Genomic DNA, 24,308 nt, shown 5'->3' with positions numbered 1-24,308 from the left:
AGAAACGAGGTCTCACTATGTTGCCCAGGCTGGTCTTGAATTCCTGGGCTCAAGTGAACCTCCTGCCTTGGCCTCCCAAAGTGCTGGGATTACAGGCATGAACCACTGCACTCAGCTGATATACTTGCATTTTTATATTTCCCTAGAGTTATAATACTCTTCCAGATTTCTATTTCTATACTTTTCCAGAATTATAGTAATTTTTCTATACCTTTGTAGGTTACAGTAATCTTACCACTACCAAAACAAAGCAAAATTTCAAATTACGAGAGTTCAGAGTTGTTGATGGATTTGATTCTCAATTAAAACACAAAGTTTGGTTATGCCTAAAGCTTACCCAAAGGCTGTGTTGATGGGCAACCTAAAGTCGTGTTGGTGTGCATTAGTTCTCCTCTATAATTGAATGTTACCTGCTTAGGAGGATTTTTTTTTAAATTCATGCCTCTCTCATAGACTGTTAGTTTCTTGCAGCCTAGAGTTATTCCATTAATTGAAATATTCTTTATTTTTTGTGTGATCAGTGTTTCATAGCTCAGTGCTCTGTTGTCATTATAACTTGCCCTTTTCTGGTAGCAGTGGTGCCAGGAATTATAGATGTTTCCTTTCCTGAGCAATCAGGGATCAGGTCTGTACTGTGAGCTCTCTAGGATATTGGATTAATTCACCCTTTTAGAACTCACAATGTCTACTTGGTCATTGTGTGTGATCATAGGCACTCATCAGCCACTGCGTCTCCTTTAAAAATACATATTGCTGTATGTGTTAGGGCCTGTGCTGATCTGAATTTCTTGTTTTTGGTATGTGACCTGCTTTTTTTGGAACTGTTTGGCTTAGTCACACACAATTCCTTGTATCTACCCTACCCTCCTTGTACTGAAACAAAAAAGTACACGGCTATACTTCATAAATAGACATATACTTAACAGGAGAAACAAAACACCTAAGTATTAACACCAACCTAGTTATTAATATAATAAGACATTGGATACCCTATTATTTTCACCCTTCTTTACAACTATCTTTTTATGTATCTTAGCTTTCCCTTTTGCATCTCATTATGAATTCATGGCTTATCACAGACTTAATTTATTCCACTTAGCTGTAATTATTATTCTGTTTTTAATGTTCAAATTGTGACAGCCTGGCTAACCTCAAACTGGCTTCTTTGTCCTTTTAGCACTTACCCTTGGACCTTTTTTAAAAATTCTTCTTGGCTGGGCACAGTGGCTCACGCCTGTAATCCCAGCATTTGGGAGGCTGAGGTGGAAGGATTACTTGAGACCAGGAATTCAGGATCAGTCCGGGCAACACAGACCTTGTCTCTACAGAAAATAAAAAATTTAGCTAGGAGCATGAGTGGTGGTACACACATGTAATCCTAGGTACTTGGGAGGCTGAGGTGGGAAGATGGGTTGAGCCCCAGAGTTTGAGGCTGCAATGAGCCATGGTCCCACCACTGCACTTGAGCTCTGGGTGACAGAGCAAAACATCTCTAAGAACAAAAAATAAATGGATAAATAAAAATGTTAAAGTCTTCTTGCTTTCTGACAAGATAGTCCAATCCCATTTTGATATTTTTTTTCCTGCCTTAAGACATGGAACTAGTACTCTCCCTAAAACTCTGTTTTGTGTTGTTATTGTTTTGTTTTGTTTTTAAAGAGACAGGGTCTCACTGTGTTGCCCAGGCTGGTCTCAAATTCCTGGCCTCAAATGACCCTCCCACTTCGGCCTCCGAAAGTTCTGGTATTACACTTGTGAGCCACCATGCCTGGCCTCTGGTTCCTTCTTAATGGAGAATAGTATTAGAGACCAAAATCTGTTCAACATGGAGTTGAGGATAAGGAGGGAGGCATTTTTGCTGGCCGTTGTAGTGGCAGAGCAGGAGACCATGTTTCTTTTAGGGCATACGTTAATAATGGCAGTCCAGTTTAACATTACTAAATCTTTTTCTATCTTACCATTTTTCTTTATTATAAGGTTGCATTGACCATGAACACTATCATATTGGCATATAACTTTCTGTATGAAGATCCCTCTGCCAGGAATGCTTCCTCTCACCCCTTTTCACTAGTTGGCAAAGTTCTTGGCCAAGTAAAATGAGAGGAGAAGAGGGTAGAATGAATTTCATTTAAAGCTCAACCTAGTTCAAAAATGTTAAACAAAACCAGACCAATTGAATATTCTTCTGATATCTTGCAGTATTTTTGTTGAATTCATTTTCTTCCACTAAAAAAAAAAAAAATTCATACAAACACTATTGAATCAAGCTATCCTGTCAGCTTGGTGTTACATTTGAAAATCGTTTGTCAAATTATATTTACATCAAACTCTTAGCATTTATAAATTTTTCATCCGGGGACAGTGTCTTATGCCTGTAATCCCAGCACTTTGGGAGGCAAAGGTGGGCAGATCACGAGGTCAAGAGATCAAGACCATCCTGGCAACATGTTGAAACTCCGTTTCTATTAAAAATACAAAAATCAGCCAGGTGTGGCGGCACGTGCCTGTAGTCCCAGCTACTTGGGAGGCTGAGGCAGGAGAATCGCTTGAACCTGGGAGGAGGAGGTTGCAGTGAGCCGAGATCGTGCCACTGCACTCCAGCCTGGCGACAGAGCGAGACTCCATCTGAAAAAAAAAAAAAAAAAAAAAAATTCTTACATTATTTGGAACATGAGCGTTTTGTACAACTTTTCTCTTTCCTATGCCACCCTCACTCTCATGTACTTTGAAAACAAAAATATTTTTGTGCGATTGTAATTTTCAATATTACTAATCAGACTATACACTTTAAAAAATAATTTTTAGAAGTTTATGTATGTTGAAGGGCATTGAAAAACTCAATTGTGCTCCTAGTCATATGAACATTATCAATCAGATTATCTTTATAGGCTTTTTAATGCTTTTTCCATTGTTGGCTGTACTTCATATAATTTTTACGTATGTATAATTACTGACAGTGACCCCAAAATATTTTTGTGTGAACAAGTTAATCTTGAGGGAAATTGATATTGCTGTAAACAACAGATCAGGATTTTCCAATGTGGCCATTTATTTTGCTCATGACAAAATTTAGACATTATCAAATTTTAAAATTTGCTTTTCAAGAATTATGTGTGTGTGTGTGTGTGTGTGTGTGTGTATGTATGTGTATATATATATTTTTGAGACAGTTTCACTCTGTTGCCCAGGCTGTAGTGCAGTGGCACAATCCAGTCATGGCTAACTGCAGCCTTGAACTCCTAGGTTCAAGCAATCCTCCTGCCTCATCCTCCCAAGTGGTTGGGACTGTAGGCACACACCATCATGCCCTGCTAAATTAAATTTTTTTTTTTTTTTGTACAGACAAGGTCTCGCTGTGTTGCCCAGGCTGATCTTGAACTCCTGGCCTCAAGTGATCCTCCTGCCTCAGCTTCCCAAAGCACTAGGATTACAAATGTGAGCCACCTGGCCATATTTTATATTTATAGTATCTCTTAATCGCTGAAAAGATGGAACCACATAATTATCTTCTAAAAATGTAGTAGTCTCCACTGAGAAAAAACAAGTCTTGTCCTTTAGTTGACAATAAGCATGTGCAATTTGTATATACAAATGGGAGAGTGCCAATTTCCCTTGGAAAACATTCTTCACTTTACAAAGAACTCACTTTTGGATTCCTCTAAATGACACATTCCAGTATACTTAAACACGGCTTCCCATAATTATCTTACCTTAATTGGTATTACATAACTTTTAGGGAAACGTCTGTTCTATAAAATCAATAATACCTGTATTTTACACCTTTCCATCTGATTCATTGTAAGAGCATGATTTGTTTTCTTATTTGGGTAACAGGCTCACTATGAAGTAGTAAATAGAGCAATATATGAGAACAACATAACTCTCCTTAGTGGACTGCTTTTATTTTTATTTTTATTTTTATTTTTTGAGACAGAGTTTCGCTTTGTTGCCCAGGCTGGAGTGCAGTGGCATGATCTTGGCTTCACTGCAACCTCCACCTCCCAGTTCAAGCAATTCTTGTGCCTCAGCCTCATGAGTAGCTGGAATTACAAGTGCCTGCCACCACATCTGGCTGATTTTTTGTGTTTTAGTAGAGACGGGGTTTCATCATGTTGCCCAGGCTGGTCTCGAACTGCCCGTCTCAGCCTCCCAAAGTGCTAGGATTACAGGCATGAGCCACCATTCCTGGTCAGTGGGCTGCTTTTATAACCATATTAATATATAGTTGAGTAACAGTCAAAGGAAATTTTATATATATATATGTTTTCTGTTTTTTCTTTTTGAGACAGGGTCTCTCTCTTTTGCGCAGATTGGAACACAGTGGTGCAAAAATAGCTCACTGCATAGCTCACCACTCTTGGCCAGGAACTATATTAATGTTAGTTTGGAGCCTATAGTTACAGATTTCCGCCTTTGATTTCCACGGAAACAGGGAGGTTACTATACCTACCTATGCTCTGATTGTCAAACATGCATGAAGTTTTTGAAAGTGAGGCTCTTCCTTCTTGACCAAGCCAATCAAGACATACAAGTATGTAATTTTTTAAAAAGTTGATGAATCATCTAAAATTGTTTTTGTAGGTAGAAAATCGTCAAATATAGGCAGTTTTAACTTAATGCCTAAAAATTATAGTAGTTATGTTTATATAATATCCTTTATTATATAAACATGAGTTGAGACTTATGGTTTACGATGGTCATTGTCAGTAGAGAGAGGGTCTCTGCATCTATAAGAGATTTTTTAATAGTTGGAAGATATTTTAAGCACTTTATTTGTACAATACCTAATTTATAAGTCTTTTTGAAGATTGCCCTGATAAAATGGGAGAGAAATTGTCATTCAGTTGCTTGGGTAGTGGTTGAAGAAAAGATCTAAAGCTGTGGTTTGTGAACTATACACCATGGCATCCTAGGACCCCATGGAAAAATCCCAGAGGCCTCATGGAAAATTGTTTTGAAAGCAAACACAAAACTACCTATACTAGTTGGACACCACATGAAGTAGTTTGAGATAGTTTACAGTTTCAACAGTGCACTCCATTCCTTTCAATGACATCATATCTTTGCGAAGTTAGGTTTTTAGCAATTGCTTTGATAACCAACAACTACTATGTGAAAATCAGTGTGGAACAGAGAATGAGGATTGGTGGTGTCTGAACTGATTCCAAGGTTTGAAAAGTGATACAAAGCCCAGGCACACATCCATTAGTAAGTAATTAATTGTGGTTATTTAAAAATGAAATTAAATATTTTTTATTTCACATTATGTGTATTATTTTTTAAAACAACTACAAGATGTAAGGACACAAATACTTACTAGGTTGTTTGGACCTGACTACTTACTAAACAGAATGGTTATGTATTTGTTGGCCTGGGGTGTCATGCAAACATTGCTGAGATACTAAGGCACACTGTGAACCAAGAAATTGTGGGAACTTCTGGTTTAAAGTAATTAGACTACCCAATCGGAATCCACATAGCTGACCAAGTCATTGATACCAAGTGCAAAGGTACATTCAACTGAAATTTCTCATGGATAGAGTTTTTAGAGTTGCCACCCCATTCTGCTTAATATTATGTGACAAACATCTGTACAATAATCCCCCCTTACCCAGGAGGAATATGTTCCAAAAACCCCAGTAGATGCCTGAAATCACAGATGGTACTGAATTCTTTATATACTCTATTTTTTCCTATACATATATACCTACGATAAAGTTTAATTTATAAATTAGACACAGTAAGAGATTAACAACAATAATAATAAAATTAACAATTATAACAATATACTGCAACAAAAGTTGTGTGAATGTGGTCTCTCTCTCTCTCTGAATATCTTGTTGTACTACCTTGACCTATTTTTGTACTGTAGTTGACCACAGGTAGCTGAAACCGCGAATATGGGGTGACTACTATACGTTTTAAATTCTGATTACTACTAAAGAGAAATAATCTTTTTAAAAATTTTGTTATTTTTTTTTTAGAGACAGGGTCTTGCTCTGCTGCACAGGCCAGAGTGCAGTGGCACATCATAGCTTATTCCAGTGAGCCCGAGTGATCCTCCTGCCTCAGCCTTCTGAGTCACTGGGACTACAGGCATTCAGCACCACACCTAATTGAAAAAAAAAAATTTTTTTTTTTTTTTTTTTTAGAGATAGGGTCTTGCTATGTTGCCCAGGCTGATCTCGAACTCCTGTCCTCAAGTGATCCTCCTGCCTTGACCTCCCAAAGTGCTGAGATTACAGGTGTGAACCACTGAACCTGGCCTGTTTTTAAATAAAAATAATAATGCAAATAAGAAATAATTTCCTAAAAGATGTCTCAGGTATTAAGACACCTAGAAATTCAGAAAATCAATGAAAAGAATACTGTAGCCTGGAATTCAAACATTACTGAAGTCTGAAGAACAATTCCCTTCTCTACGTCTGTATCTGGAGGGAAAGAAGGCTATTATATGAGAGTCACTGTGGTATTCTAAAATATGAGAACAAGACAGACCATTTTTCTGCTCCTCAAGGTAGTTATCTGACCAGCTTTGTTAAAACTGGGAATCTAAGGATCTCTTAACTCCATTTTGGTTTGAAGAAACATATTAATATTGAAATACATAGTTGCACGCCAAATGGCAGTAGGGTCAGGGTTGGGGTACACTTTTATATCTGCTCTCATTTTTCCATCCCTGCCAGATAGTTGTTATTTCTGATTCTAGTTGTTATTTCTGATTCTCTAAATCAGTGGACTTGTAATTATATATTGCTTTGCTAATTATGTTTCCTTAACATTATTTTGACAAAGTTTCAGTTATTATTTACATATGGCTCCTTTTACCATCACATTGCCATACACAGGCATAAATGTCACAAATATTAAGATAGTTGAGGTTTTCAGAGCGGCAGACATTTGGGGAAAATTATGGAACCTTCATGTGTTGGAGCTGGAAAGAGCCTTTCAGGACTACTTTAATCATTTCTTTTTTTTTTTTTTTTTTGAGACAGAGTCTCGCTCTGTCACCCAGGCTGAAGTGCAGTGGCATAAGCTCGGCTCACTGCACCCTCCACCTCCCAGGTTCAAGCAATTCTCCTGCCTCAGTCTCCCGACTAGCTGGGACTACAGGCACGCGCCACCACGCCCAGCTAATTTTTTGTATTTTTAGTAGAGATGGGGTTTCACTGTGTTAGCCAGGATGGCCTTGATCTCCTGACCTCATGAGCCACCCACCTCAGCCTCCCAAAGTGTTGGGATTACAGGCGTGAGCCATCGCACCCGGCCTACTTTAATGATTTCATTTAATGTGAATTAATTTGCCTGTTTTGGGATACTTTAAGCAAACTGTCCTAAGCAAATAACAACTGTTTATGGAAGGATTTCCATAGGTAATGATGTTTTCATAAGTCTGATATGAGACTGGGAGGAATTTTTCATTGATTCAAACTTTAGTATTTCCTACTTCTGTTCTGCCTCATTTCTTCTTACTGAATCCTAAATTGTGTAAGTAATACATTCTTGGAATTTGGTTGTTGTGATACCATGATATAATAAGAAACATATTTGGTCATTGACCGTGGTTCCTAACATAGAGCTCCTAAAACTCTTATAATTTCCTGAGCAGTAGGGGTACTAGGAGAATGTTTTGTTCTGATATTTGATTTTGTTTTGTTTTAAGTGACAGGGTCTTGCTCTGTTGACCAGGCTGGAGTGATAAAGGCACGATCATGGCTCACGGCAGCCTCTACTTCATGGGCTCAAGTGGTCCTCCTGCCTCAGCCTCTCAAGTAGCTAGACTACAGGCACATGCCACCAAGCCTGGGTAATTTTAATTTTTTGTAGACACAAGGTCTTGCATAACCATTCTGTTTAGTACATAGTCAGGTCCAAACAACCTAGTATTTATGTCCTAACATCTTGTAGTTGTTTTAAGTTGCCCAGGCTAGTCTTGAACTCCTGGCCTCAAGTGGCCCTCCCACTTTGGCTTCCCAAAATGCTGGGATTACAGTTATGAGCCACCAGCCTTGCTCTGATATTTGTCCTTGAACCCCATTTCCTAACACAGAGCTCTGAAGACCTTTGTGATTTCCTGGGTGATGGGAGCATCTTTTGTTCTAATGTGATGACTCTTTATAGGCCCTGGATGGAGGCTAGTTGCCAGGGAAACCAACCCTATAATTTGAGGGTTGGAACTTTCAGTCCCACCTACTGACCTCCGGGGAAAGGAGAGGGAGTGAGGTTGAGCTGATCACAAATGGCCAATGATTTAATCAATCATGCCTATGTAATGGAGCCTCCATAAAACCCCGAAAGGACAAGGTTCCCATGAGCTTCTGGATAGCTGAGCATGTGAAGATGCTTGAAAGATGGTGTGCCGGAGAGAGTATTAAAGCTCCGTGTCCCTTCCCACGTGCCTGGCCTGATGCATCTCTTCATCTGGCTATTCATGTCTAACCTTTGTAATACCCTTTATTAATAAACTAGTGAATGTAAGTAAAGTACTTCCCTGAGTTCTGTAAGCCACTCTAGCAAATTAACCAAATCCAAGGAGCGAGTCATGGGGGCCCCCGGTTTATAGCCAGTCAGTCAGAGGCATAGGTGACAACCTACTGCCTACTTGCCATTGGCATCTGAAGTGGCAAGCAGTCTCGTAGAACTGAGCCTCAGCTTGTGGGGCCCCACACTATCTCCAGGTAGATAGTGTCAGAATTGAATTATAGGACACTCAGCTGGTGTCCACTAAAGAATCGCTTGGTGTCAGAAGTTTTGTGTTGAATGAGAGTAGAGAATAGTTTGTTTCTTCCAAAAACAGTTTGGTTTTTCCTCTGTCCCTCAAAGCTGTATTAAATCTTTCCTTGAGTAGAAGACTTCTCTCGAGACATGCCTATCTATAAGACTGGGTGGAGCAGGTCATGACGTGCAGCATGGAAAGGCCCCACAGAGCTTCTTCTACTGGAAGATTAAGCTCTAAGAGATCAGGCAGGAAAAAGGGATCGGGGTTAGGATGAGAGTAAATGATCAATACCCTGGAAGGCTTAGAAAACTCTATTCAGAAAGACCACAATGGGCTGAGCTCAGTTGCTCACACCTGCAATCCTAGCACTTTGTGAGGCTAAGGTGGGAGGATCGCTTGAGCCCAGGAGTTCAAGACCAGCCTGGGCAACATGGTAAAATCCTGTCTCTAAAAAAAAATACAAAAATTAGTAGGGCATGCTGGCTCACACTTGTAGTCTTAGCAAGTTGGGAGACTGAGGCAGGAGGATCACTCGAGCCCAGGAGTTTGAGGCTGCAGTGAGATATGATCACACCACTGCACTCCAGCCTGGGCTACGGAGCAAGACCTCCGTCTTCTTCTTTCTTCTTCTTCTTTCTTCTTTCTTCTTCTTCTTTCTTCTTTCTTCTTCCTCCTTCCTTCTTCCTCCTTCCTTCTTCCTTTTCCTTCTTCCTTCTTCCTCCTCCTTCTTCTTCCTTCTTCTTCCTCCTCCTTCTTCTTCTTTCTTCTTCTTCTTCTTTGAATTATCTTATCCAAATAGAGGTAGTCTGCTATTACTAGAGTTTGATGACATAGCATGAGTGGGCAGGGAGGGGAAAATGGGAGATGATAGAAATGAATGTGCCGGAGATTTATTTTGCCCAGAATCCTGGCCACAGACAGTATGCTAATGCCTGATTGAAGAACAGATTTAGCTGAAAACACTGCAAAAGGAGTATGAATACTCCTTGTACAGCCTACACCATCCCTAGCTAGTCTCTGCTCCTCTCCCAAGGAGAGGAAAAAGTTTGCATCCTACCACCTAATTCTTCCTGTTTATAATCAGTATAAAATTCTTAGACTCCTTCATGTGGGTACCCTTAGGAGTGCCTAGGTCTGCTCTGCTTGGAAAATGTGCTTTCCTCCCATATTCATTCTTCTGGCCTAATGATTCCAGTCTCCTGAGCCATCATCATCCTTATCTTTTTTTTTTTTTTCTCTGTAGTTCTGTTTTCCAGTCCTTTAATCTTTCTTTTTGTTTTTCTAAATTAGGGATCAGAAACTCAAATGCTTACAGATAATGTAAACAAGGTGATAAGGAATGTAATGAGCTGGAGAGTGCCCAGCTAAAGGGGACAACTATTTCTTAGTTCTGGTGAATTGTTGCCGTGGGGGCATATAGATCACTTACTTGTTGCCAGGTCTTGAAATATATTTCAAGAGAAGCTAGGAATCTGAGAAATTAGTGTACAGTTTCTCAATGTTTACAATGTTAGTATTTAATTCTGATTTTAAAAACATAGGAGTTGCTCCTGGGCCATAACTTGGCAACCTCTACCCTATATCTTATGTAAGTTTGAAGCTGAAAATCCAGCTCAGTATTAAGTATTTGACAAAGACCATATCTCTTTGTATCCTGTCAGTAACACTCCATTTCTTTCTCAGAATTGCTTTCTGGTCAGCTGAAATTCTTTGACATGTTCCTTTAACAATTGTCCAACATATCTGAATGGAAGCAGTTGAGAAAAAGAAATATTTTGATCTGAGTATGTTTACTGCTTTTTCCCCCCTGAAAAAGGCATGCAGAAAGAGGCTTCAAATAGAAGACTAAGAACATCTGCCCTCCCAAAGATTGACTCTGCAGGATAGAGACTGCACAGGCCCCTGCAGCATTTGGGTCCTCAAAGATTTTGTTAAAAAACAAATGCTGTAACTTATACCTTGGTGATTAAAATTCTTTAGAACTAACTCTTAAAAGTCCTCAGCTACACTTCAAATATAATTTGATTCTGCTTAAGTATTCATGAATTATGCTGTTAAAGTTGCTGGGAAGTAGGAGGGAAGAAGTAACCATTTAGGGAAAGTACTTAACTGGTGAATTCATTATCATGTTAGAGAATAGGAGTTTTGCTTTCTTGGTTCTAGATGGCTTAGGTTATAAAAATATGTCTAAAATGTTTCTTATTCCTCTCTTTCTTTCTCCCTTTTCTCCTATTCCTCTTTTTTTTTAGGTTTTCAAAACAAAAATAGAGTTGCAATCTTGGCAGAACTGGACAAAGAGAAAAGAAAACTACTTATGCAGAACCAGTCTTCAACAAATCATCCTGGAGCTAGGTATTGACACTATAATGTGGGTTTTTTGTTTGTTTGTTTTTGTTTTGTTTTGTTTTTGTTTTTGTTTTTCGAGACGGAGTCTCGCCCTGTCCCCCAGGCTGGAGTGCAATGGTGCAATCTCGGCTCACTGCAACCTCCGCCTCCCGGGTTCTAGCGATTCTCCTGCCTCAGCCTCCCGAGTAGCTGGGATGACAGGCATCTGCCACGACACGCAGCTAATTTTTGTATTTTTAGTAGAGATGGGGTTTCATCATGTTGGTTAGGCTGGTCTTGAACTGCTGACCTCAGGTGATCCACCCACCTCAGTCTCCCAAAGTGCTGGTATTACAGGCATGATCCACCGTGCCTGGCCTATAATGTGGTTTTTATATTCAGTGATATAAAAATTTCTTGGACCAAATGACTCAGATTGGCTGGCAAGGATTTTTTTGTTTAACACTGCAATCTACTCATTGTGTTTTATTTGTATACGGGAGGCTAAACTTTACCTGTGCCCAACTTAGTTCTTATTGGGAGGGACCTCTGTAACAAAAGATAGATTGACAAGAGAAAAACAAATTTATGAGTGCATGCAGCACACATCACAAGGGAGAAACCTTAATGAAAAGTAACTCAAAATCGTAGCTTAGAACTCTACTTATATAGCATCTTCAACAAAGAATAATAAATGTGGCACAAACGAAAGGGATTTTAGGCTTCTGGGGGTGGGAAACTGAGAAGATAAATATATGGAGAAAACGAATGGATTAAGGCTTGTTGGCAGTCCTCTGCCGCTGTCCCTAGGCTAAGAGTCTAGACTTGTCTCCAGTAGAGGAAAAGTTATATCCTGTCTTTAGGCAGAAAGTGGGGAGGGGAGAGAGAGAGCTTTTCCTCAGTTTGCTGCTGCCTTTTATTTTTATTTTTAAGCAACCCTATTAACTGAGCTGCTTCTTAATTGCTTTCAGCTCAAAAATAATTTTTATATCAAAGAAGCATATTTTAGGTGACATATTCTGGTTCCCTTCATTTCCTAGTCAGACTTCTAACAAACTGTTTAGTTGATTAAATTGTAAACATTCTATCTAGAATATTTAATTTTCCCTATAGACTTCATAACCTTCAGACTTTTTGTTTTTTTGAGACAGGGTCTTACTCTGTCACCTAGAGTGGAGTGGAGTGGCACAACCATAGCTCACTACATCCTCAGTCTCCTGGGCTCAGGTGATCCCCCCTGAGTATGTCACACTACAGGCGCACCCTACCACACCTGGCTAATTTTTTTTGTTTTTAAGTAGAGACAAGTGAGGTCTTGTGTTGCCCAGGCTGGTCTCAAACTCCTGGCCTCAAGTGATCCTCCTGCCTCGGCCTCCCAAAATGCTGGGATTACAAGCGTTAGCCACTGCACCTAGCCCTTATAGCCTTTTTTTTTTTTTAAGAGTTTTGTATGGTTTTTTATTACTGCAATTGCTGCTAGTGCCCCACTTTTTAATCATTCTGCAAAGTAGGCCAAATTTAGGTAGCTTGATGATCTTTATTATAAGTATTCAGTCTCTGCCATATTTAGTATCTTCCCTCAGATCCATTATTGCCGGGCATGGTGGCTCACGCCTGTAATCCCAGCATTTTGGGAAGCTAAGGTGGGTGGATCACTTGAGCCCAGTAGCTCAAGAGCAGCCTGGGCAACATGGCAAGACCCATCTCTACAAAAAAATACAAAAAATTAGCTAGGCATGGTGGTGCGTGCCTGTAGTCCCAGCTACCTGGGAGGCTGGGGTGGGAGGCTCACCTGAGCCTGGGAGGTTGGGGCTGCAATGAGCTGATTGCACCACTGCAATCCAGCCTGGATGATACAGTAAGACTGTCTAAAACAGACAAACAAAAAAGATCCATTATCCCCTTCAGCCACCACCCTAACTCTCTTCTGTCTTTCTCTTAAAGCAATTGTCTGTACTCATCTTTACTTTCTCACTTATTGATGCCTCAACCCACTGCAGTCTGACTTCCAGGCCCTCCATCAAGGAAAATGTTCTTGCCTAGGTCTCTTGTAACCTTCCCATGCTAAATCTGGCAGACCAGCGTCCTTTTCTTATCAGACATCTTAGCGTTATTTGACACCACTGATCACTTTCTTTCTTTTCTTTTTTTTCTTTTTTTCTTTTTTTTTTTTTTTTTTTTTTTTTGAGACAGGGTCTCTGCTGTGCAGGTTGGAATGCAGTGGCACAATCTTGGCTCACTGCAACCTCTGCCTCCCGTGTTCAAGTGATTCTCGTGCCTCAGCCTCCCAAGTAGCTGGGATTACAGACGTATGCCACCATACCCAGCTAATTTTTGTAATTTTAGTAGATAGAGATGGGGTTTTGCCATGTTGGCCAGGCTGGTCTCAAACTCCTGGCCTCAAGTGATCTGCCCACCTTGGCCTCCCAAAGTGCTGGGATTACAGGCGTGAGCCACTGCACCCGGCCCACTCTCTTAAAGTACTCCCTTGGCTTCCATTTGCTCACTTGGAGAATATAAAACAGTAGGAGGAGACTATCTTAATTTCTTTTGTGGACATTTCTCTATTTGTCCCTTGAATGCTGACAGCCCTTCGAATTCTGTTCTAGACCAGGCTTCCTAGCCTGCCTGTTTTCACTGGACAGTTGCATCTTTTCCCACATGCTGTTATTTACGTGCTAATCACTTACGCATTTGCAGCTCTAGGCTGTCCTTTCTTCTAAGCACACCTTTGCCTCCTGGACTCTCTACTTTGATGTCCACAGGCATTTCAAATGTAGTATGTCCCAGCCTGAACTCATTCTCCCTTCCCGCTCTCCAATCAGCTACTGAATATTCTTGTGTATCCTGTCTCAGTAAATGGTTCAGGCTGCCATCTACTAGTTACAAGGTCAGAAATGTGAACTTCAATTGTTTACCATTCCTTTCACTTTCATCTCCAAGCATTCACCATTCTCTTGTGATTATACTTCGAAAGGTGTCTCACATCTGTCCATTTTCCTCATTGCTACTGATGCTATCCTGATTCCTGGCCACTCTCATTTCTTGCCTCAATTATTATAACTGCTTCAGATTTCCTGTGGTCTTACGCTTCTTGAATACATTCATCAGTTGTGTCATTTAGCAAGCTTTAATTGGGAAGTGACAGAAATATAACAAAATTGGCATAAACATTTGGGTATGTGTTAACCAAGAGTGTGAAGATAAGGTAGTTCCAGAGTAGCTTAATTCAGTGGCCACAATATCATTAGTGATGCAGCTTCATTCATCTTTCCTTTCCGCTTTACCCCATGGGTCAGTGGCTCCCTCAGGCCAGAATATGACTGCAGTGGCTTAGGCATCACCCCGCACTGAGCCACCTGTAGAGGAAAAAGCCTGAAAGTTTCCTATGGTGTGTCCCATTTGTAAGAGTGAGGAAAACACTCTCAGAAGCCTTCCTGTAGACACCCATCAAGTCTGGTTGCCCAGATTATGTACCTTTCTCTTGCCTAAACCAGAAACCAGCTAGAGGAATGACATTGTCTCACATCAATCAAGGTCTACCCCCTGGGGCATGAGCCTGGCCTGCCTTGAAGCATGTGACCACTGATAATTGAACCAAGTTTGGGTTCCATCAGCCAGGAGGAAAGGAGACAAACAGCTGTTGAGGAGGTGACCAACACTGTCTGCCACAGTAGTGCAATAGTGGCCTTTCTGAACTACAGGGTGATAGTTCTTTTTTTTGAGTCAGGGTCTCACTCTGTCACCCAGGCTGGAGTGCAGTGGCACCATCTCCAGACCTCCCAAGCTTAAGCGATCCTCCCATCTCAGCCTCCCATGTAGCTGGAATTGCAGGCGCATGCCACCATACCTGGTTAATCTTATTTTTATAGAGATGGGGTCTCACTATATTGCCCAGGCTGGTCTTGAGCACCTGGGCTCAAATGATCCTCCTGCCTTGGACTCCCAAAGTCCTGGGATTACAGGCATGAGCCACTGCACCTGGCCAAGAGGGTGATACTTCTGATCATGTAACTCCCCAGCTGCCTAACACTCTTTGGAGGTCTCCTATTACTGTTAGGATAAGGTCTACATTTTATAACATTTTCCAGACCACTATCCTTCCAGATACATTAAATGTCCTTATTTATTCTCCTGTTATTAATATACATCACACCTCATCAGGATTGCTGTTGTCTGTGAGCCTCTTGTCTTGCATATACCCCTAGTGTTCAGTACAGAGCTACGCATCTAGTAGCTGCTGTAGAATCTGGTAAGTATCTCTAAGTTTGATTATTTATTCATAATAGTTCTACCTATGTGGAACATGGTTATGATAACTTTAGTTTAATTATTATTTATTATTTATTTTGAGACAGAATCTTGCTCTGTCTCCCAGTCTGGGTGCAGTGGCGCGATTTCGGCTCACTGCAACCTCCGTCTCTTGGGTTCAAGCGATTCTTCTGCCTCAGCCTCTCGAGCAGCTGGGACTACAGGTGTGCACCACCATGCCTGGCTAATTTTTGTATTTTTAGTAGAGACAGGGCTTCAACATGTTGGCCAGGCTGGTCACGAACAAGTTTAGTAATCATAAAAACAAAAGGATATGGTTTTACCATTGACGGATATCTTGTGGTTTACTGTTTTTTTAAAATAATGTTAATAGAGATCATGATAGATCATTGTATCTCAAATCTGTTTGAAAGTAGGAGACCGTAGATTATAAATTTTAGGCTGGGCATGATGGCTCATGCTTGTAATCCCAGCATTTTGAGAGGCTGAGGCAGGCAGATCACTTGAGGTCAGGAGTTCGAGACCAACCTGACCACAATGATGGTGAAACCCCTTCTCTACTAAAAATACAAAAATCAAATATAGCTGGTGGTACACACCTGTAATCCCAGCTACTCAGGAGGCTGAGGCACGAGAATGGCTTAAACCTGGGAGGCAGAGGTTACAGTGAGCTGAGATCGCACCACTGCACTCTAGCCCGGGTGACAGAGTGAGACTCTGTCTCCAAAAAAACAAAAGATAAATTTTTAAAAGATCATTTAAAATCTCAGTAAATAACAAAGACTTTCTTGTATAAATTCATGAAGATAGTGAGAGAAGGAAAAAAGACTTATTCTTGGAGGTCTTTTTTACCCCTATAAAGAATATATAATGAAAAGTTGTGATTCAGAAGTAAGGACATCTCTTTAAGAGATTTACTGTATAGCATAGTGACTATAGTTAATGATACATACTTGAAAATTGCTAAGACAGTTTTTTGCTAAGAAAATTCCTAAGAGATCTTAAATGTTCCACAACCAAAAATGGTAAGTATGTGAGGTGATGGATATGTTAATTAGCTTGATTTAACCATTTCACAACAAATACAAATACTAAAACATCACATTGTACACTGGAAGTATATGCAGTTTTTGTCAAGGATACCTCAATTTAAAAAAAAGAAGATAATTTACTACTATCCAAAAAAAAGTAAGGATGTTTCTGCCTTAAGCAGCCGAGTAACCAAGATTCCCATTTTAGCATTGCACTCTCGAGACCCTCTCTTAATAAGGACTTCCGGGATCACGCTGAGCAGCAGCATATTGCAGCCCAACAGAAGGCAGCTTTGCAGGTGAGCAAAGTGTAACTGACATTCTTGCCTCGGTGGAGGTTTCCTCGGTCTCAGAAGCCAGCACATAGTTATTTTATATTTCAGTGGAGCAATATCAATAAAAATGTTCCACACATAATTGCAATGGTTTGCTGATGTTCAGTCAAGCCCAGAGGATTTGAAGGACCAGTGCAGCAGTAATGAAAGTATCTTTTATGGTGTTGACTCGGTCATGATTGATTCTGTGCTTCTACATGCCAAGGGATTGCTTGTGCACAAAAGAGTTTAAGATATTTTGATGGACAGGAATCATCTTAAAAATTGAACTGGCTAAATAGTACATGCATTTTTTTTCAAATCTATCATGTCATTACATCCTTTGATAGTTGTATTTGTTTATTATTGTTGCCTGGATTTTTTTTTTTTTAAATGCTCAGCACAACTGTTGTGCAGGGAATATTTAATAGCTAACTCTTACTATAGGACTAGAAATGTGGTGCTTCATCAGTTAAAAAAGATACTCTTCAGAGTAATAGTTTTAGTGTTACAGTCTCATCTTGAATAATTTAAGATTTCCAGAGACTTTGCACAAGACATTTTTTTTCCATAGGCATAATTTAATCACTTGTATTTTTAAACCTTAGAATCCCAGAATTGGAAGGAACATTATGAAGACCATCTCACTTTATTTTATTTTATTTATCTATTTTTTAGAGACAAGGTCTCACGCTTTGTCACCCAGGCTGGAGTGCAATGGTGCCATCATAGCTCACTGTAACCTCAAACTCCTGGGTTTAAGTAATCTTGCCTCAGCCTCCTAAGTAGCTGGGACTACAGGCATATGCCACTGTGCCTAGCTAATTTTTTAATTTTTTGTAGAGATGGGGTCTCACTGTGTTGCCCAGACTGGTCTCAAACTCCTGGCCTCAAGTGATCCTCCCACCTCAGTCACCCAAAGTGTTGGGATTACAGGTGTGAGCCACCATTGCCCAGCCCTCCATTCACTTTAGATGACCTAAAAACAGTCTTTTTTTTTTTTTTAAATGACAGAGGGAAGTTACTGGTGGTTTTCTGTTATTTACATTCCAACATTCTCTACCAAATGTTGGTATTTTAATCACCAGTAATCTCACTGCCTTTTCCCCCCTCTCCTTCCAACTACTACCCCTCTTTCTCAAGTTCCTGGTTTGTTGACCAAGATCAGAGTACTTTGGGATCTTTGATACTTGTTTTCCTCACTGGAAGGAACAAAACAGTTCATGTCTTTGAGTCACTTATTGACTGAGGACAATCACAGGGTAGATAGAGAGGATGATAAATGAGTACTTGGTGTAACTTGTTAACCCAGATTCTGTATTACTATCCATTTCCTGTCTATTTAAACACAACCAGCAGCAGAAGAACTTATTTATTTATTTATTTATTTATTTATTTAATTTTTTTTTTTTTTGAGATGGAGTCTTGCTCTGTCACCCAGGCTGGAGTGCAGTGGTGCGATCTCTGCTCACTGCAAGCTCCGCCTCCCAGGTTCATGCCATTTTCCTGCCTCAGCCTCCTGAGTGGCTGGGACTACAGGCACCCGCCACCACACCTGGATAATTTTTTTGTATTTTTAGTAGACACGGGATTTCACCATGTTAGCCAGGATGGTCTCGATCTCCTGACCTTGTGATCTGCCCACCTTGGCCTCCCAAAGTGCTGGGATTACAGGTGTGAGCCACCATGCCCAGCCAAGAACTGATTTTAAAATAAATTCCATCTGGACCATAACAATGAAAAATAAATGAATAAACAAATAAATTTGGTCTCAAGCATTCAGAAAGAATAAGTAATTTTAATGCCTTGGTCGAAGAATTGTGACTCTATTTAATAGCTTAATTGCCTTTTTGTTTTTAATCTTTCCCAGCATGCTCATGCACATTCATCTGGATACTTCATCACTCAAGACTCTGCATTTGGGAACCTTATTCTTCCTGTTTTACCTCGCCTTGACCCAGAATGAAGAAAACATTTGCGATGGAAAAGTGACTTTGTAATATCAAATGCCAAAGCTACTATCATTCAGTGCTATATGAACTGTGACTTTAAGAATTTTGGTGAACTTTGATATTTTTTGTTTGTCTGAAAGAAAGGAATGTGTAAGTGAAAGCAGAAAGAAGAGTAACCAGGATGATGAGAGCTGTGGAAGCTGTATCGTCCAAGGAATTGATTATGTACTGTGACGGTAACTTTTTTGTAATACTGTTTAACTGTCATTCAGACTCTGAATTGGATGGTCACGAAATCATTCCCCAACTCCTAGCAAGTTTGACTGAATATATCATGTCCACAGTAGATTTTCAAGAATCATTTATAGTACTTAACTTTAAAGAAACAAGGGTGCTTTTAAAAAATGAACCAATAGGCTTAAATCAATTGCATCCATATTTGCTGTTTATAGGATTGCTATCAGTATACCTTTTGAGTTTATAGTCAACATATATCATCCTGAAATAATTCTTTCTGGACTTATAACTACTTCCCCTTTTTCACTTTAAAACAAACCCCAAGAATAAATTACTAACCAGTCTTAACCATCTTTTATAAACATATGCTCTTATAAATGTTGTGACTAAATGCAATTAAAAATAATAGGAAATGTGGTAGTTTTTTTAATTGTACATCCTCTTATTTAGTGTTACCACATAAATGATGAGTTTGTGTGGTTCTATTTTCCATTTTTGTTCTAATTGAAAACTTTTTGGCTGGGCATGGTGCCTCACGCCTGTAATCCCAGCACTTTGGGAGGCCAAGGCGGGCAGATCACTTGAGATCAGGAGTTTGAGACCGGCCTGGCCAACATGGTGAAACCCTGTCTCTACTAAAAATATAAAAAATTAGCCAGGTATGGTGGCACACGCCTGTAATCGCAGCTACTCGGGAAGCTGAGACAGGAGAATTGCTTGAACCTGGGAGGCAGCGGTTGCAGTGAGCTGAGATGGTGTCACTGCACTCCAGCCTGGGTGACAGTGAATCTTCGTCTCAAAGAAAAAAAGAAAAAGAAAACTTACGCAAGTCGAGCTCCTTTTTAATTACTTTAAGTAGGAAGGGATTAGGTTAAGAAAGTCTCTCAACATGACCCATCTTTAGCAGTATCTGGGGTGCTTATTTAAGTATGCTGTCCCACTACCCTACCCTAGTCCTACAGAATTAGAATCTGATTCAAAATAAAGTCTGAAAACCATGAGATAGAGAATTCTATGAAATATCTTGTACAGATTTTCGTGATATATTTATACACGCATGGGTTTGTAGATCCCTGAAACTTATAGGTCATTTAGCTAAAATCTACATTTTTTTAACTTTTAATAGGATTGAAATGATATTTTACACTGTATCACAGATAGAGTATTTTATATAACTTTTTGTAACTGACCTCATCTTGGCCTTGAGTCCCATCCTCTCTGGTGGTAGGGTAAAACTGAAAATTCCAGTTTGGGTCAATATTTAGTGAAAGTTCTTTCTTTTCAGAGAGTTTGTTCCCCCCCTTCTTCCTTAGATATTTTCCAACACACAGCCCCATCCTACTCAAACCAAGTGAAGCAAGGGTGGACAGTTCTAGAATTGGCTGTGCCATGTAGGTTTTTTTGAGAATTTGAACTGATTTCCTTCATTTTGATGAGGTGGCAACCGTCCCCATTGTAATGGTCACCATTGCAGCGAGGATTGCCTTACTTCTGCAGCGCAGAGCTCCTCAGGGGACCTCTGGCTCCTGTCCTTCCTCAGGTCCATCCAACTACTCCTTGGGCCTCCTTATGGTAGCCCTCATTGTCTTGAGTTAATTTCACTAGGTTTCTGTTTTCTGTGATCGGCAACATAACTGACATGGTTCTAAATCTGTCTCTAGGGAGATAACACATTAGTACATTTTCTACACTATTGAAGCCTCTACCTAATGTATGACTTTTGTAGCTCAGGTAAAGAGATCTTTTTACCAGTGGTATCCTTTCTAGTCTGTTAGCCTTTTAAATAGATGTGGCCTAAATCCTGTAGTCCTGGCTAGGAAGCACTTCTCTCCACCCCTCTGCTTTGAGTCACAAATTCAATTCAATTTCCTAGGTGTTTATTAATACCTACAGATAAAGCACTGTGCTTTGGGGGACACAAAGGTGATTGGCACCTGCTCTTTTAGGAGGTCACCGTGCAGAGGATCCTATTCTGGTAGACCAATAGTTGTAAAGCAAGCCACAGCCTGGGCAACATAGTGAGACCCGTCTCTACTAAAAATTAAAAAAAAAAAAAAAAGATTGGCTAGGTGTGCTGGTGCATGCGTAGAAGTCCCAGCCACTTGGGAGGCTGAGGTGGAAGGATTGCTTGAGTCTGGGAGGTTAAGGCTGCAGTGGGCCATGATTGCACAACTGCACTCCAGCCTTGGCAACAGAGTGAGACCCGGTCTCTAAATCAATCAAGCGAGCCAGAATGCAGTAGTGGCCTGAGAGAGGCATCCTGGAACGTAGTGCGGTCTGGCTAGGCTTAGAAGTACTCATGTGATTTATTTATTTATTTATTTTTTGAGACAGAGTCTTGCTCTGTCGCCCAGGCTGGAGTGCAGTGGCGCCATCTCGGCTCACAGCAAGCTCCGCCTCCCGGGTTCACGCCATTCTCCTGCCTCAGCCTCCCGAGTAGCTGGGACTACAGGCGCCCGCCACGATGCCCGGCTAATTTTTTGTATATTTAGTAGAGACGGGGTTTCACCGTGTTAGCCAGGATGATCTCGATCTCCTGACCTCGTGATCCACCCGCCTCGGCCTCCCAAAGTGCTGGGATTACAGGCTTGAGCCACCACACCCGCCTCATGTGATTTTTACCTGACAAGGGAAGGAAGAGCTGCTCCATGTGCAGAGCAAGGTTTCAGAATGAGAAGAGAAGAGGAGGCACCGCAGAGGGTGAGGGAAAGGGCAGCAGTGGACTGGGAAGCCCTCAGGTGGAGGTCAGCATTGCTTCCCTCAGATCGTGGGTGAATTTGAGGAACTCAGTTAATATCTTTGCATGTTCCTCCCTCCGTAAGGTGAGAATAGCACATGCTCTGCCCATGTCAGAAATTGTCTAGACTAGTGTTTTTCAAAGTGCAAAAGCCTCAACCCATTACTGAGTTGAGAAGCCAACTTAATGGTTTAACAGGATGTGATCAGCATTTTTTCTGAAAAAATCAAAAACATCTGAGTGTACTGCATATAGAAATAGGTGGTTTTGCCTCATGAATATTCTGTTTCTGTGTGTTCCTATATGTGTATATTTTACTTTGTATTTTGTTGGTTTTTTAAGAGACAGTCTTGCTCTGTCGTCCAGGCTGGAGTGCAGTGGTATAATCATAGCTCACTGCAAGACTCCTTGAATCCCTGGGCTCAAGCAATCCTCCACCCTTATTCTCCCAAGTAGCTGAGACTACAGGCACATGCCACCATGCTCAGCTAATCTTTTTCTTTAATTTTTGTAGAGACAGCATCTTGCTATGTTGTCCAGGCTGGTCTTGAACTCTTGGCCTCAAGCAGTCCTCTCAATCCTCCCACCTTGGCCTCCTAAAGTGCTGAGATTACAGGTGTGAGCCACTGCACCTGGCTTACTTATTTTGTCTATTGTCTGTTCCACTAGTATGTAAAGTCTTAGGGGGCAAGAATTTTTGTTTATTTCCTTCTCTTGCTCCTCTCCTTTCTTCCTCTTTTACTTCGTTCACTACTGTATTCCACATAAAATATATCTGGCATATAGTAGGTGTTCAATATGTTGAAGGAATGAAAGAATTTATATGACTTGAGTTGCAATATAAAGTGTATATTTTTTTTACTGTGAGTTATGGCAAAAAAAGTTTTGAAAGCTGCTTCTAAATAATGCAGATGTCAGTGTTTTGTATGACCCTGGAATAAAAACTGAAATGACTTAGTGATTTCAAAGACATATTTGTTTTCCTGAACAGTCTATAAACTGTCTCATTAAGTTGTCTCAGTTATTTGCTTCACTTCGGCAATAGAAGCTCAGCCTTTACATGTGTTTAAAGCCTCTTGAGGCAAGGGATTTGGCAAATATGGTTGCATGGAGAATAGAAGATAAGGAGAGTATCAATTCATTAGTGCAGTTGAACCCCTCTACTGGAATCCCATCAGCGAGCACAAGTCCCATTTCAACAGCATTAAATGCAACAAGTATTTGCTGAGTGCTTTTCTTATTCACCTCTATATCCATGGTGACTTCTACACAGTTGATACCCACAATTCTTTTTTGAAGAGATGGGGTCTCACTGTGTTGCCCAGGCTGGACACTGGGCTCAAGTGAGCCTCCCACCTCAGCCTCCCAAGTAGCTGTGACTATAGGTGTGTGCCACCATGCTCAGCCACAGGCTTTTTTTTTTTTTTTTTTTTTTTTACAGGGTCTCACTCTTGTTGCCCAGACTGGAGAGCAATGGCAGCATCTCAGCTCACTGCAACCTCTGCCTCCCAGTTTCAAGTGATTCCCATGCCTCAGCCTCCTGAGTAGCTGGAATTACAGGTGTGCACCACCACGCCCAGCTAATTTTTTATGTTTTTAGTAGAGACGGGGTTTTGCCATGTTGGCCAGGCTGGTTCTCCAACTCCTGGCCTTAAGTGATCCACCTGCTTCGGCCTCCCAAAGTGCTGGGATTACAGGTCTGAGCCACCGCACCTGGCTGGCCACAGGCTTTTTTTTTTTTTTTTTTTGAGACAGAGTCTTGCTCTGTCGCCCACGGAGTGCAGTGGCGCGGTCTCGGCTCACTGCAAGGTCTGCCTCCCGGGTTCACGCCATTCTCCTGCCTCAGCCTCCCGAGTAGCTGGGACTACAGGTGCCCGCCACCACGCCCAGCTAATTTTTTGTATTTTTAGTAGAGACGGGGTTTCACCATGTTAGCCAGGATGGTCTCGATCTCCTGACCTCGTGATCCGCCGCCTCGGCCTCCCAAAGTGCTGGGATTACAGGTCTGAGCCACTGCGCCCGGCCTGGCCACAGGCTTTTTAAAAATGTGCAAATAATGAACATGGACAATGAGGAAGAGAAGGAGGACAGTCAATGTCCTCAAGAGTCTGACAATCTAGATTGGTTGAGACAAGCACACTAAAAACTAATCCTAGGAGCAGGCTGGAGAGTAGAGAATGGGGACGGGAGCCCGAAAGGACCAATAAAAGCTACATCAGAACAAGCATTGGAACTTGGCTTCAAGATGAGAAGGTTTCAGCCAGGAAAGACAGCAACATTCGGCCGGGCGCGGTGGCTGACGCCTGTAATCCCAGCACTTTGGGAGGCCGAGGCAGGTGGATCACGAGGTCAGGAGATCGAGACCATCCTGGCTAACACGGTGAAACCCCATCTCTACTAAAAAATACAAAAAAAAAAAATTAGCAGGGTGCGGTGGTGGGCACCTGTAGTCCCAGCTACTCGGGAGGCTGAGGCAGGAGAATGGCGGGAACCCAGGAGGAGGAGCTTGCAGTGAGCTGAGATCGAGCCACTGGACTCCAGCGTGGGAGACAGAGCCAGACTCCATCTCAAAAAAAAAAAAAGGGAGGAACAGTCAAAGCAAAGGAAACACCTGCACAGAGGCAGGAGGAAAGCAGGTTTGGGGGCGTTGTGGGGAGACCAAAAGCTCGATTTGGCTGGAGCTCAGAGAGACATGTCTATGCAGATAACTGAAAACGAGGC

The 24,308-nt window shown here is 41.1% G+C and overlaps 1 protein-coding gene across 3 annotated transcripts in view; it reads left to right on the top strand.

Moving 5' to 3' along the window:
• The window catches only part of INIP (INTS3 and NABP interacting protein), a 34,438-nt gene extending 13,547 nt beyond the window's left edge, over nt 1-20,891 (top strand). Inside the window, exons 3-5 of one of the 3 annotated variants that reach the window (XM_003264006.4) lie at nt 10,969-11,071; nt 16,556-16,646; nt 18,532-20,891. In XM_003264006.4, coding sequence (XP_003264054.1) covers nt 10,969-11,071; nt 16,556-16,646; nt 18,532-18,627 — 290 coding nt within the window. In that variant the 3' untranslated portion in view covers nt 18,628-20,891. The remainder of the gene's footprint in view (nt 1-10,968; nt 11,072-16,555; nt 16,647-18,531) is intronic. The other 2 variants (XM_030817632.1, XM_030817631.1) reach the window with 2 other exon arrangements.
• Nucleotides 20,892-24,308: the final 3,417 nt, after the last annotated feature.

The sequence above is a fragment of the Nomascus leucogenys genome, chromosome 8 (genome assembly GCF_006542625.1).
Source record: "Nomascus leucogenys isolate Asia chromosome 8, Asia_NLE_v1, whole genome shotgun sequence".
Taxonomy (NCBI): Eukaryota; Metazoa; Chordata; class Mammalia; order Primates; family Hylobatidae; genus Nomascus; species Nomascus leucogenys.
This window is presented reverse-complemented; position numbering and strand designations above follow the sequence as displayed.